The 16,580-nt window shown below is 35.9% G+C and overlaps 1 protein-coding gene across 1 annotated transcript in view; it reads right to left on the bottom strand.

The window, feature by feature from the left end:
• Positions 1-885: 885 nt before the first annotated feature.
• LOC145984056 (mortality factor 4-like protein 1) overlaps positions 886-16,580 on the bottom strand; it is a 156,556-nt gene continuing 140,861 nt past the window's right edge. Inside the window, exon 10 of the mRNA XM_083117423.1 lies at positions 886-3,173. Within this exon, the coding sequence (XP_082973549.1) occupies positions 3,095-3,173 (79 nt within the window). The 3' untranslated portion in view covers positions 886-3,094. The remainder of the gene's footprint in view (positions 3,174-16,580) is intronic.

Genomic DNA, 16,580 nt, shown 5'->3' with positions numbered 1-16,580 from the left:
AGAAGTAACGTTTTGACATCTTTGTACTTAGCACTGTGAAGTTGCTTAGATTTGTTCCCGGAACCTGATGCAGTAGCATTAAGAATTTTTTCACAATCTTTATTGTAGATAATGTAGATTTGGCAATTCCATACTGTTCAGAAATTGTAGTTTTGTTCAATGCACCATGGTCTACTTCCTCTAGGATTTTCAGTCTTGTTTGCAGATCTATGCCTGTCTGCTTCCTCTAGGCCATGCCTCCTGTCTTACTGCTTGCAACTTGATGTTACTCATACTGGCTACGTTTTAAAGAATAGAAAAAACACATCTTAACACACAACTGAATTTGTTTGTTAAATACGTATAAGCCTGATGTTGACGCGATGATCGGGATTGTTGAGCAATTGCACCCAAGTTTTAACCTTGATGTTACTCGTACTGGAAAAACTTTGAAAGTTTGTGTTAAATGAGATCTAATGATGCAACGGACTAAAAAAAAGTTCGTAATTCGTGGTAACCGATAAAAAATTCTAAGATATAATACATCCCTGCTGAGAAAGAACATTTTGTTCATGTTAACCAAGTGTTTGTCTTAATCGAGTTTGTGTTAATGAGAGTTTACTGTATTACAATAGTAAATGGGCAATGAAATTTGCATTTTTATTATATTAATTTGCTACTTTACCTATTTAGGCTAATTGTGATGAGGATAAATGATGATCAGATAAATTTAAGTAACACTCACCAAGGGACATACATGACCAGGATGAGGCTTGAACACAGAATCTTTGGGGCAGAAGGTCTTAAACTATTCACTCAACTACCAAAAATATGATGACTGAAACATCGTGGAAAAATAAAGATTCCAAAATGAAATATCAAAGAACACTTTATTGTACTCTTCAAAATGTGACATTTTGTATTCTATCTTATATATGTACATTTATAGAATGTATTACTAGTTTATTAAAATATTTAAAATATTTTTTACATGTATTGCACATTTTGAACTTTTGTTGTGCATAATGGCATTAAACACAAACACACAAAAAATAATTAAAATACTGAGATCAATCACATTATTTCCATACTCATTAAATCCAGTGCATGAATATCATTTCACATTCAGAACCACATTGAAAAATGACACTAGAGGAACCCAACTAGAAACGTATGTTCACTTTATGTATCTTTATATGTAGAAACAAACATGCATCCTTTATTTTTTGCTCTCTAGTTTCACACATTTTGAAAATATAAAGGCACAAAATCCTTACAAAAACACATAACATACTTAAAACACCTGAGATCAATCATATAGTTCCATTCTCACCAACTGATGGTGGATCCTTGTAATTGTTTATTCAGTAGCACCTTAAAAAATTGCACTTTAGGAATCAAAGCAGGAAATTGTGTTTCATGTATGCTTATTTTGTGCAACAGAAAAAAATATGAACATTCAAAAATGTTTAAAAACAATAAGAAATAATAAAAAAATGTATTAAAACTAAAACCCTGTTTGCTAAGTATCTCACATTTTAAACTTTTGGTGAGAATCAAGTCTTTACAGACAAATGCACATGGCTTTGTGCTTTGGCTTTACTTAAAGCACTGAAATGAACCATAATTTTCACCCCCCTGAAAATCATTTCAATTTCTCAACTGATGTTGGACGAATGTAATTCTGCATTCAGAACCAGATTGAAAAATGGCACTATAAGAACCCAAGTACAAAATTATTTTCATTTTATATATATTTATATATAGGAACAAACATGTATCTAATAAAATGCTACAAATATCTTCTTCTCTCCTTAATATCACATATTTTGAAAGAATAAAGGCACAAAATGTTCACATACACACATACGATACTTAAAACACCTGAAACCAATCACATAGTTTGCACATTCAATGAAAACAGTTACCTTCATTCTCACCAACTGATAGTGGATCACTGTAATTGTTTATTCAGTAGCACCTTTAAAAACTGGTGATAGAGGAACCTAAGCAGAAAATTGAGCAAGTTTTATGTACCTTTATGTATGTTTCTTTTATGCAATAGAAAACATCTGAACATTCAAAAATATATAAAAGCAATAAAAATAAAAAAAATGTATTAAAACTAAAACCCTGTTTGCTAAGTGTCTCACATTTTAAACTTTTGGTGAGAATCAAGTCTTTACAGACAAATGCACATGGCTTTGTGCTTTGGCTTTACTTAAAGCACTGAAATGAACCATAATTTCACACCCCTGAAAATCATTTCAATTTCTTAACTGATGGACAAATGTAATTCTGCATTCAGAACCAGATTGAAAAGTGGCACTATAAGAACCCAAGTACAAAATTATTTTCATTTTATATATCTTTATATATAGGAACAAACGTGTATCTAATAAAATGCTACAAATATCTTCTTCTCAACTTAATATCACATATTTTGAAAGAATAAAGGCACAAAATGTTCACATACACACATAAGATACTTAAAACTCCTGAGACAAATCACATAGTTTGCATATTCAATGATAACAATTCCCTTCATTCTCACCAACTGATAGTGGATCACTGTAATTGCTTATTTTGCAGCACCTTTAAAAAATGGTGCTAGAGGAACCTAAGCAGAAAATTGAGCAAGTTCTATGTACCTTTATCTATGCTTATTTTGTGCAACAGAAAACATCTGAACATTCTAAATGTATAAAAACAATAAAAAAAAAAAAATGTATTAAAACTAAAACCCTGTTTGCAAAGTATCTCACATTTGAAACTTTTGGTGAGATTATGTGGGTTTGTGCTTTGGCTTTACTTAAATCACTGAATTGAATCATATTTTTCACATTCCTGAAAATCACTTTTATTTCTTTAACTGACTGTGAATGAATGTAATTCTGCATTTCAGAACCACCTTGGAAAATAGCACTAGAGGAACCTAAGTAGAAAATTATGTTCACTTTACATATCTTTACACGCTCTTTTTGGTTTCAACACAAAACATCTGAACATACAAAAATCACTATCATTTCGTATAAAGCCTTTTAATCAGTTAAAAATACGCTTAACATGTTTAAAGCACCAAGATCAATCACAGTATCCACATTTATTACCACTTCTAATTCTTCTCAGAAGCTGATGGTATTTCAATGTAGTTTGCAATTTGAAAGTATCTTGAAAAATCTTTCTCGAGGAACCTAGGTAGAAAATTACATTTCCTCAGTTTGAAATATATACATTTGATTAACAACAGTATTTTATAAAAATTACACTAAATGATAGCATACTTGTATGTGCGTAATTGTACACTTAATTGGTTTGGATTGTATTTCAAACTATAGGATCAGCTCAGATTAGCCTGTAGCAATTTTTTCTATGATCGTAGAAAATTTTTGTACAATTTTAGACTTCAAGAAGAGATGAGCAATTCATCCTCTTGAAATCATGCAATGAGTATGAGAAGAAAAGTTGCAAAAAAGCTGCCTTTTTAAATGGATGTTTTCTCCATATAAAAAGCAGGCTTTTGGGGAAAAACCTGGAAATTTTGGAGTTTTACCAATTTTGGATAACCAATTTCTCTTGCAGTATTACTTAAGAGTTTAGAGGTTTGTGATGTCATATTTAGGAATTAGCTAAATAATTGAATCAGCCAAAAATACACATATTTGCTACTTTTCCTACAGGATGACCAAAAAGTGATAAGACATGAATTTTTCACTGCCTATGAACAATGTCAGTCGAAGAGAATTCTACTGATCACTGATTCGTTGTTTCTCAGCACATATTTTTAAACAATAAACTATAAAATTATGTTGTACATGAATGTTCAGTATGGGGAAAAGTTACTAAGGTGTAAAAAGTTTTTGAACACGTATGGAAAATGTTTGTGTGTGTACTGATGGTCTCTGGATATTTACTCAAATGATAAAAGGATGCCAAATTTTTACACATTACAAAAAATGTAGAGTTAATTATGGTAAATTCATAAAAAAAGTATGTTTTTCTCTTAAATTAAGAGGAGTACTAGCAACATTGGTCACGTCAGAGGGCCGTACCAGGTGTGTCCGACATCTGGCTATGTTATTCAATTAGTGTACAGATGAAAGAAAAGATTTGAAATATATCATATATAAATATAGGAGGCACACCTGATACTGCCCTCTGACAAGACCAATGTTGCCAGTACACCTCGTAATTTTTCTAAAAATCCATACTTCTTTATGAATATGCCATAATTAATCCCATAAATCATCTGTAATGCGTAAAAATTATCATTAATTTATCAATTCAATAAATACCCACAGAGGCCATCAAAAACAGGATATGTTATTTTTGTATACAGATGAGACTGAGAAACCAAAAGTCACAGATTCAATATTTTGGAAAGATCTTTCGTATACTTCATCAAATCATGTTGCACTTACTCACACTGTAAATGAGTGACATAAAATGATACCGTGATATATGTTCATATAAAGATTGGATAAAAGTTATAAAATGTAACAAAAATTACAGTATATGTAGAAAATGGCTTCCACTTGCAATATGATAAATATTTTATTCATTATTTTATGTTGACACAATACTTTGGATTGGACCGACAAAACACACTTCCACGATTCCTGCACAACTATGTAGTGAAGTGATAATGCTCTGAAAGTCACCTGCAACCTGCCGAGTTAGAGATTGGCTGAATCCAGCCACACATCATATTACCATATTAGGAGGGCTAAATAATAATTAATATATAGGGGCATGCATATTTCGTTTTTGACGAAAAAACGAAATTTGAAAAAACACATTGTAGTGTTAATTTTTCATGTTTTTGAAAGGCGTGAGATGCATTTTGTGACCATGTTTTGTCACGAAATAATGCGAAATGAGCTGCAAAAAGCGAAATTAACTCTTAAACACGAAATTTACCATTTATATACCGACGCGACACTTTCTTAAGTCTGAAGTATCCTGTGAGTTATGCAATTCCCGAAAAATTTATTAATTCTGCTGTTAATATTGGAGAAGCAAAAATGGACTCCTTTACACAGAAATAAACTTAATACTCTTATAACTACATAAATGTGCTATTAGAAGTGAAATGTTAATTCTGTGGAATAAGTGTAGTTTTTAAATCAAATTTAGGATTGTATTCACAATTTTAAAACCAAAATGTCTTTTTATATACCACTTTTGATCCAATTTTTCACCGCTATAACACCGATATTTTATTTTATTTACCGCTTTTGAACCCAAAATTGACTCAGTTTTTATAACGAAATTTTGCTTTTTATTTACCAAAAATATGTGCCTCTATTAATATATCTAGTCATACAAGAGATACACTTGTCAAACTTCTGGATTTGGATTGATTGGGTCATATAAATGGCTTTTTTTCAATTTCATTGAATTTGCAATTATGCATTTCAAGTTTGTATATTTCCCATAAATTTCCATTCTTGAAGTATCTAGTAAATATATGCATGTGGTTTTTCCATAGAAGTCCTAAAATTATCAGACTTCAAGTATGCAAAACTTTGATATTATGTCTACAGTTGATTATGAACTGTAGGGTGTTAAGTTATGCCTTCTTGTAAATTGAAGTTAAAAAATATTTTCAAATAATGCTTATCAAAAAATAGATATTTAACCTTTTGAGTACCAAGCGTCTTGGTCGAGATACCCAAATGTAACTCTCGCAGTCCCAAGCATCTCGATCGAGACACTGTGTCAAGGTCGTAGTTTTTACGTTATAACTTTTCTATTTTTGGCTAGAATTTCGATTTTTTTTATATATTGTTCCTAACACATGTATTTAATAGAAATGTTTCTTGCACTTTTTTTTTCTTCATGAAAATGGAGGAGAAAAGGTGGGAAAGGGACTTCTCTTTTGCGTCTCTCTTCAAGGGAAAATTTTTGCCGACAAAGGAGGACCGGCTTTGTTGTTCTAAAGCAATGCTTTTCACTCCCCCCTGGTAACTGCATTCAAAGGAAGCTTGTTTATCAGTATCCGATGTCAATATAAAAGTTTTCAATGCCGGCGCAAGCAGGGTGTGGGGGAGGGGGAAGACTGGTTGTTGAATCTGCGTTGTGAGAATGGAATTTCGAGGCACGCTGAAGGAAACCTTTATTTTTGAGCACAAGTGTTCCACAAGTTGCAACACAGGTTACCCTGCATTGTCTAAAAATAGAATTTCAAGCAGCTGCAAGAATCAGCACTCATTTTTCACTGCGTTCTCGCTTTTCCTCCATGAAAGTTGTGCGTAGGTGTGTGTCATTTTGTGCCCAAGTGCGAGGATATTTTTTGAGTGAAGCGACAGACTTCCAAGGACTTTGTCATCTACGTGTTTTTCTTATGGTGTGAAAAGTGTGCTAGTGTCGTTTGTGCCTACTGTGTCCCCAAAAGGCTTATAGTCGACCATGGATGCACCTGGTGATCTCCGTTCTGATGAAATCCGAGATGAGCTGGAGGATATGGATACAGACTCCGAGTGGGATGAAGAAGAGCTTGACATTCCCTCTGATATATCATCAGAATCTGATTCTGATGATATGTCATAAAGACGTTCCCCTTCCCCTCCTGCTCCATCCAACTGGCAAACCCCTTCCTGAACTGGTAGAACTGCTCCCAATCCCCAACCTTTCCTAGGACAGACTAGACTGAAGGTTCAACACATTGACGATGCATCCTCTTCCTTGGACTCTTTTTCCTTGACTTTCTCCAGAGAAATCTTCCAGCATCTGGTGACTGAGCCCAACAGGTACTACCACCAACATATCACAAAGCACCCAATGACAAAGCCGTGACGTGACCATTGACGAAATAAAGACTTTCGTTGGTTTGACAATACTGATGGGACATGACAGCAGATTACATTGGCGAGACTACTGGTCCAGAAAACCCCACCTTCACACACAGATTTACAGACAACAATTTCATGTAACCACTTTTATCACTTGCTCCGATTCCTACACTTTGAGGACAACATGAAGAACCCCCCCCCCCCAAAATCCCGATTATGACAGGCTGTGGAAGATGAGGTTTGTCCTTGACAATATCAATGAGCTTAGCTCTAATTGCTACTATCCGACAGAGCATTTAGCAGTTGATGAACCTATGGTCTTGTACAAAGGGAAAGTCATCTTCAAACAGTATATTCCAAAGAAACACAAGAGGTTTGGGATCAAGATCTACAAACTCTGATTCTTTGGGATACACCTATGACATGACCGTATATCTGGGCAAGGACAAGAACAGAGCAACTGCCATGACATCAGCGATGCATGGTTTAGTTGTAGCGTCGAAGGAGAAGGTGAAGGGAGTTGGTCATAAATTATTTATGGACAACTACTTCTCTTCTCCAGAGCTATTTGATGATCTCGCAACAAGAAGACCTACGTGTTCGGGTGAAGAATGACTTGACTGTGATATGTTGGAAAGACAAGAGAGAGGTGTACCTGTTGACGAACATCCATCAGTCACCAGCTGAGGGAAATTTCTTGGATGACCATAGCAACATACTCAAGCTGGCTATTGTATGTGAATACAATAGCCTCATGGGTTACGTTGACAAGGCCGACCGCATGACAAATTCCTACGGTGTCCAACGAAAGACCATGAAGTGGACAGTCAAGCTCTTCTTCCACCTACTTGACCAATGTATCCTCAACGCCTACCTGCTCTTCTAGACATTTCATCAGAACATGAGGCACTGTGAGTTCCGTGGGAAGCTGGCTATAAGTCTTCTGGGGACAAGTGGCAGGCAAGGCACTCGAACCCCAGCTCCCCAAGGTGAGGCACAACTTGGTCCATCATCAAGTTAGTCTCCATCCACCAACACGTGCTACGAGGTTAGTGGCTTCCGTCACTTCCCCACCATGACACGGGAACAATGGAGATGTGTGCTGTGCGGGCCACGAACTTCACGGTGAAGTAGATGTCGCTACATTACCTGCAAGGTGCCCCTGTATCTGGAGCCATGTTTTATGGAGTACCACCAGTAGGAAGGCATCATGGCTCCAGACCAAGCCTGGGAGCTGGAGCAGCAAAGGTAAATACAAAGAAACCTTCTTATTTGTACTCTTCTTCCTATATTTTTTTAAAATTATTTTTGGGGGGTTTCCTACCTTTCCCCTCCATATATACGCCGAATTTGCATGAATTTTGCATTTGCGTACAATGTTATATTGTTCATATTTCTAGGGCATTTAGTTTCTGAGCTATAGTCAGTTACATTGGTCATATGACAATTATGCAAATATTTTTCTGTTTCTTACATGCCAGCGATAATTTCTATGTGCATTTTGAACTTTTCATATCATTTTTTCGGAGTGGTGGGGGGGGGGGAGAAACTCCATTTTTTTTAAAAAAAAAAGTTATTTTTTAGTGGATTTTCCCCCTTTCCCCTCCATATATACGCCGAATGTGCATAAATTATATATCATCTGAATCTGTGATTCATTCTGCATACAACGGTATATCTTTCATATCTCTAGGGCATTTAGTTTCTGAGTTTTAGTCATTTCAATGTAACTCTGCATTTCGCTCAATTCCGAAGCTTGAGACAGTGGCATACAAGCCTTTCATTTCAGGGGTACAACTCACGTTACATTGGTCATATGACAATGATGCAAATATTTTTCTGTTTCTTACATGCCCGCGATAATTTCTATGTGCATTTTGAACTTTTCATATCCTTTTTTTTTGGAGGGGCGAGGGGCTGGGGGAGAACCCCCTTTTTTTAAAAAGAAGTATTTTTCAGGGGATTTCCCTCTTACCCCCTCCATATGTACGCCGAATGTGCATAAATTATATGTCGTCTGAATCTGTGATTCATTCTGCATACAACGGCATATCGTTCATATCTCCAAGGCAAATGGTCTCCGAGCTAAAGTCATTTCAAGGTACCACTGCATTTTGAAGCTTGAATCAGTGGCGTGCCGACCATTCCTTTAGGGGGTACAACTCACGTTACATTGGTCATATGATAATAATGCAAATATTTTTGTGTTCCTTACATGTCAGCGATCATTTCCATGTGCATGTCGACACTGTCATGTACTTTTTCCTTGGGGAGAGGGGGGACCCCATTTTTCCCCACAAAATTTTGGAATTTTTAGTTAACTCCTCACCCCCTGCCACATATACACCGAATTTGCATAAATTTCATATAGTCTGAATCTCTGGTTCATTCTGCGTACAACGGTATATCACTCATCTCTCTAGGGCAATTAGCCTCCGATCTACACTCATTTAATTGAAACTCTGCATTTTGCTCAAAATCGGCTTGGGACCAAGGGGGTTACATGTGAAAATGGCTTTGGGACTCAAAAAGTTCAAGGTTTCCAGTGAGGTGTATTTAATTATTTTACTACCATAGACTACAATTTTACTAGCAAGCAAACTGAGGGCTCAATAGTTTTGATGTGGATAGTAGTTGGTATCGGCACAATACAGCTATGAAAAAGCAGGGATAGAATAACAGAACAGCAACACTGCTGTTTGTAATAATCTTGATTCATTTTTTATATATATATATATATATATATATATATATATATATATATATATATATATATATATATATATACTGGTGCTATTACTTTATACGCAACTTTAAACTTTGGCTGCCAGATCTCTCGCGTGCCTGTATTCTTGTTCACCCCAGTGTATTTTTCAAGCGTATGCTCTTCAAACTTGCCTCGAAATACGAAAAAATCTTAACTCCAGAACTAATTGTCATAGACAGATGAAAATGGTATTGTTTTCTTTCTTCAAGACAGGGCTTTTATTGGAGGTAAAATGTATACATTGTGCCTCCCAATAATTAGTGTTAAACGAAGAAGAAGAAGGAAGTTGATTTTTTTTTTAAAAGCTGGAATACGGCATGCCCTGTACCTCCCTCAATAGACCGAAGTGAATGAAACTGGAGTATGTAGTGGTGGAACATTCCTACAACTGTGCAAAGTTTCGTTGAAATCAGACTGATACTTATTGATTAAAAGTATAACATTATATAAAGCGGCAGTAGCTTCGGAACAATGCCCGGCACTTTTATTCTAGAATCGGCCCTATGGATGAGCCAAATTTGGAGGGAAGCATGACAAAAGACAACTCTATGAGGATATGTAATTCACGTGCCATAACTTTGAAAAAAAAAAGCGTAAATAATGGGGTTTGAAAATTTTGCGTAATTACAGAAAATTTCGAATTTTGGGCCTTTGTCCCTGCTCCCCCCCCCCTGGATCCTTAATTTTCGGATTTTACTTCAAATGTTGCTTTTTACTCATTCTTACATTTAGAATTTAAATTGATCAAAAAGATGTAGTAGTTCAGCAGTTACAGCATTTTATCTTCAATTTATCCCATAGTAACAATGGATGTACTGTTTTGTAATTGCAGTATATAACACCTAATGCAAACTAATGAACAAAAAAGACAGAACTGAAGTATAGTGTATAGTTTTCAAGAAATGATGCGTTAATTGCCGCCGTGTGCCGACAAAGAACATTTTGCTCGAGCGGGTTATCTTAGCAATAGCGAAGAATGCAAGCAAGAAAAAGGAAAACAGGGAAGAGGAAGGGATTATCTACGAAGTGAAATGTATAGAATGTCAGAGTGTGTACATAGGATAAACGAAAAAAGGCTGAAAGACAGGTTGATACAACATAGGGATGATGTAAGACTTAAGAGAGAGACATGCAATATTTAAACACATGAGAGAAACAGGACATGACAGAGTGGGATGAGGCTAAGCAGATAGGAAGGGAGAAGAGAATGCTAGTTAGAAAATGGAAGGAAGCCAAGGAAATAAAGAAGAAAGGTGAAGAAGACACAATGAACTTGAATGGGGGACTGAAGTTAAACAAAGAATGGAAGAAGGTGTTAGAAAGAGTGGAAAGGACAAGAGAGAAAGAGGAGAGGAGAAGGAAGAAAAATGAAGGAAAAAGAGGGTGAGATAAAAAGCCCAACCACATTCTATATGGAAGTAATTATGTTTAGCCTTTTAGGTGAAAGTACAGTTGGCAAGTGAAAGTCACCTGCTAGAAAGTTCCAAACAACTTTCTAATAGTCTGGAGGGAGTAATGTTTGTGTATATATAATGCCCTGTTTTTGTATCTTGTTACATTTGTACTTGATACAAAGTCTGAAGAAGACCTAGCTAGAAGGTTGAAACGTTAAGTTTACTTTATGTTTTTAATAAAATAAATTACTGCCTTGGTCAGCATATTTAGTTTTTCATAATCATGGAAACAAGGCTTAATGGTGTTATATTTCCTTTACCATGTGCATTTCATACTTGGAAAGGACACGAAATTGAACTTATTCATATAAAGGAAGTTAATGAAGAAAGGACTATGGTTTCGCAATGCGTATCATTTTGAACTAAGATTATTTGAGATATATATTGTATAATTAGATTTATTTACATCAAGTATAATTATGATTTTAATATATTATTTCTAACTATCTGTGCCATATATTGTAGGTGGGTGACTGACAGCCACATTCACTTTATAAACACCTTACCAATGGAAGATGCAACTGCTCAGTCTTTATTTCTTGATCATGTTAATATTTGCTTATCAAATTATAACATTGATAATATGAAAGTATCCAAGTTGTGGTATCAGTTTATCCTCTGCATAAAGATGTTGAACCTCACTACAGCACAATTACTGGAAATCTGGAATTCCAGAGATAAGACAGATTTGCCCTGCACGTGTTCAACAGGGTGGCTACAAACTAGCAGAAATGAAATTCCCTGACTTTTCCAGGTTTTCCAGGACAAAATTTACATATTTCCCTGACAAATACAAACTAAACTAAATCGATCTTTTGCAAATAGAAATAATAAACTCACACAGATCCACGTATGGTTTTGTTAAGTACCAATATCATCCTCTATGAAATTGACTTAATTTATCTATTCTCTATGATTTGAATCCAAACAGCAAAATAGTGAATTTGGAAAATTATTACAATTCACAAGCTAGGGAAGGATTATGGAATTTTGTCATACGCAGTAAGTTTAAAATAAAATACTTGATTATTTTTAAAGTTACGACTAAATGAGATAAGAGTGAAGAGCGAATGATTAAGAAATACAATTTGTAATTTATCAGTCTCCTTATACATTCTCGGTATTATATGTTGATATTTCCACTGAGGTTTGGAACCCTCTGCTTGCAAGAACCATGAGTGCGGACTCAATTTTCAATGCATAAAGCTTCTTCTCTGTAAAGCAAACAACTTAACTCTTGCATATAAGTGAAACAATTGAATCGAACAAAATAAAGTGTATTATTTCCTTACATTATCAGTGGGATTTCTGCATCAGTACAGTATATACAAGTGAAGTACTGTGAAACTGACAACATGCAGTTATACCATTAATGCTGATGAAAAGGGTATGTAGGTATTAGAAATTTAACGCAAGGAATTTATAGAATTGCATTGGATAGGTACCTGATTTAGCTAACCACACATTAAAACAGGAAAACTCTAATAATAAAAGCTTCTGAAAGTTCATATACGAGGATCATCCTGAACAAAGCTCCAATGGTGCCTATACGCAGCACTAGTGGTCGGAGAGCGACACACACACACATGCAGGCAGAAAGAAGTGGCATGTAGCTGTAATCTGGTACAGTCGCAATGCAGCCGTTTTAGGACAGTTCTAGGTTAAAGATTGCAGCTCTCATACAGTCTCCCACCGACTGTGATGTAGCCTACATTGCACGCTCAGAATTAGGCACAGTGGCACCAGCAGTCGTGTGAGGTGTGCAGACCGTACGTCGTGAGTGATAGTATGGTCAGACGATGGTGCAGACAATTCACAGAAGGCCAATCGAATGTGCACAACCCCATACAGCCGAGTACACACGGGCCCTTTGCATCACTTCAGGTGAGAGATCTTGGACCACTCCCTGTACCGACTTTCATCTCTTTGTTTAACTGAAGAGGTTTCTGGCAGGGCAAGGATTTGACAGCTACACTGTGGTAGAGATAGTTCCAGTTTTTGCTGTCAGACACATATATACCATGGGCATAAAAGATTTAGTGCCATGCTACGACAAATGCCAGAAGAACGGTGGTGATTATGCCGAAAATTAGGTTAGGACTGCATGTTACTAATGAAATAAATTACAACTGATATTCGGGGTGTAAGGGGTGACCTTCCACGTAGTACACCCAAATGTCAACCTCACTTCCACGTTAGTACAACCTGGACTGAAGACTAACGAGGCTCTGGCGATTGGCATTATGGCCAGTATAATTTTGTTTGTATTGTCCTGTTCTTTTGTCCTTATGTGTGCTGAGTGCCCCTTTACAGCCTCAGCTTTTAATGAGTCAGAACATTTTAATATTTTATGATTTTAGTTGCAACGATAGAGTTGTTATTTGCAATGATAAGGGGCTGGACCCCGTATAATGTGACGGGTGCAAGATAGCCTTAGTGCTGACGCACCCACAATTTTAAATTCAAATTCAATACAACTGATATTCTTGTTTTATTTATGCCTAATCGGTAGGGACCTTACTCTTTTGTTATTTTTTTAAAATTGGTGTATTTTCTCCTTTTTTATTTTTTACTATACGGTGTTATTTTTCCCAAAACTCACATTTTCATTTTAGAGCATTTTCTGGCAAATATCTGAAATTATACCTTCATGGTGTTTTTAAACTACTGTTTCAAATTGTAAGTCACATGGCTTACGTCTCTTCGTGAGAGTTCGATATCTTGAAAGTTATTTTCCATATATTTTTTTTTAAAATTTTAAGGTAAGAATTTTAGATAATGGAATTTTTCCCGTATATACTGAAGGATGCATAATAACTAAGTGGCGACGCACCCAAAAAATTAAAATCAATCAATCTCACGTGACAGATACCGATATATTATGGCACCAAAAATTGGCATTATCATTTCTTAACTTGTTAGTGTTAAGTTTCCCAAAATTCGCGTTTTTGTTTTAGAACATCTTTCTGCCAAAAATACCAGAACTTACATTTCATACTTCCATTGTGCTTTTAAGCTATTTTAAATTGTATGTCACATGGTCTATGTATTTTCGTGACAGTTTGATATGTTGGAACAGATTTTTGAGGAAGTAAAAGTGAAGTGCTCCCCTGCATTTTTCCATGAAGGTGTATATTAGGGGTGTGGAGTTAGGGCCCCACACTTTCTTGATCAAGGCTGAAGGTAGGGGTAATGTGATCAGCACCCTGCTCCTGGCTATCTTTATCCCTCCAAGTTTCCTCAAGGTACCAGCTCATATGATGCTGGGTGGGCGCCGGAGCAGTTTGAATAGGTGGAAAACATCACGATTCTCCCCCGCAAGGAATCGACCCGGGTCTCTTGCATAGTAGTCAGACGCCCTAACGACTGAGCTCCATTATTATTCGCTCGACAAATGCCAATGGTGCGCACAGAGCTTGGTAATTCAAAACATATCTCGTGCGACAAATACGAAGATGTGGTTCCCGTGTGACGGTAGATACACAGTCGATCTCCTGTTAGAACCCTGCCACTTTGGTCTGTGATGCAAATGGTTTTGATAGAAGTTGAAAAAATCGTGGGAAATACGTGATTTAATGTGGCTGTCGGAAATATTCCATGTACGTATAACTCTATAGTTTACTCTTGAGTAAAATGTTGGAAAACTTGCATGTTCTATGTACACAAACATGGCCTAGAAAAGACAAGAATGTTGGATTTCATAGAATTTTTCGTTGCTTTAGGACATTTCTTTTAAAAAAATCGCTAAAAACGCCAACAATTTGCATTTTATGCCAAATTCGCATTATTTCAAACGGGCGAAAAATGTGTCCAGACATCACTGCACATTCCTAAACATTACTTCGCAGCAATTACCATTTTTCACGGTGTTGGCATTTGCGAAAAATCAATGTCCCTACTAATTGGAAATAACTTTCTGGCCACCCCTCGTATAAATCAGTAGATATAAAGTGAAAATTTAGCAGGGATGGCAGAGAAAAGTCAATTCTTGAAGAAAGTGATTTGCTTTTATGATTGAATGATTCGAGTAAATATGATATTAAAATATTTACGTATTATTATTACTAGAGCCCGGAAGTTCAGGCATTTATTTTCGTTAAAATAGGCAGGCAAAAAGGCATTTATAATGTGGAAAATAGCCACTAAAATGAAAAAAAGAGGCAAAATAAACAAAAAAAGGCACATTTGGAAGTCGCTTACTTTTATCTATAATTTCTGGCAAAATGTTAAAATCTACATTGGGAAGAGCATTTCAATTTTCACCAAATTCACGCACGTAACCATGTAACTTACCACTTAATGGCACACTAAATTTCGGCATGATGACAACTACACAATCGTTTCCCTCCAAAGTGCAGAACTAAACTAAGGATAGAGAACTTGATTTTGGAATGCATGCAAAGACCCTTGGGCATTAGTGCTGTTTCTTGTCAATAACCTCCTAACACGGACGCTGGACGTGATGACGTAATTGTGCAGATGTTCTGCAACAGGTTTTCAGCAGTCAATCGTGCACAAGGAAATGTTAACCGAAAGCCAATATCCTAACTCAGCATGAAATACTTTTCTCTCACACTTTTCTCCTTCAGCAATGTTGAAACATGCGTGAGTTCAATATTACTTAAATAAAGCGAAAATTATTCACATAATAAACGCAGGAAAAATAAATGCCAACAACGTTTTTTTGGGAGAAAAATAATTTATATACACACTTTTTTTTTTAAAAAAAAAAAGGTCCAATTTCATTGAAAAAGGCAAAAAAAAGCATTATAATTAAAAATAGGCAGTGGGGTCCCAAATAGGCAAAATAGGCAAAATGAAAAGGCTTCTAAAAACATTCGAAACAACATAAAAAACGTATATCCGGAAAAATTTTATCAATATATGCAGTAGATAAAAAGAGGCATTTTGCCGAACTTCCGGGCTCTAGTTATTACCAGTTGGCTCCGCCAGGATCGCTAGTGTAGCAAAATGGCGAGTGACAAGCAGAAGGAAGATTGTGTGTTGAAATTGAGGGAACTGATTCGATCACAATGGTGCAAAGACATTTCAGCACGTAATGTGGTTGTTCCACCCATTCCGAAAGACCTGTCAGAATTACAACGGCAAATTATTAGTGCCTTCGAAATCGTAGATGACGACATCTAGTTTTGGATATGACAAGAGCTTGATTATCGTCTGGACGTTTGCCGCGCGAAACGTGGTTCTCATATTGAATCCTTGGAATGCAAGTCATTTGAATAAAAATCAATGTCCCTACTAATTGGAAATTACTTTTTGGCCACCCCTCGTATAAATCAGTAGATGGAAAGTGAAAATTTAGCAGGGCTGGCACAGAAAAGTCAATTCTATGATTGAATGATTCGAGTAAATACGAGTATGATATTAAAATATTTACGTACTTATTATTAGTATTTTATTTCATAATATTGGACATTAACCTTACTCAGTGAGAGATTAATGACCATCTCTCATGAGTTTAAACAGACAAGACAGAGAGTGGTGTTCATTGCAATACTAGTGTTGCAGTAAATTTGAGGTTGGGAGCATGCACTTGCCAATTTGTATAACGTTCACCAATGCAGA

The sequence above is a fragment of the Lepisma saccharinum genome, chromosome 2, assembly GCF_977018435.1.
Source record: "Lepisma saccharinum chromosome 2, izLepSacc3.1, whole genome shotgun sequence".
Taxonomy (NCBI): Eukaryota; Metazoa; Arthropoda; class Insecta; order Zygentoma; family Lepismatidae; genus Lepisma; species Lepisma saccharinum.
Note: the sequence above shows the minus strand (reverse complement) of the source record. Positions and strands in the feature narration are given on the sequence as shown.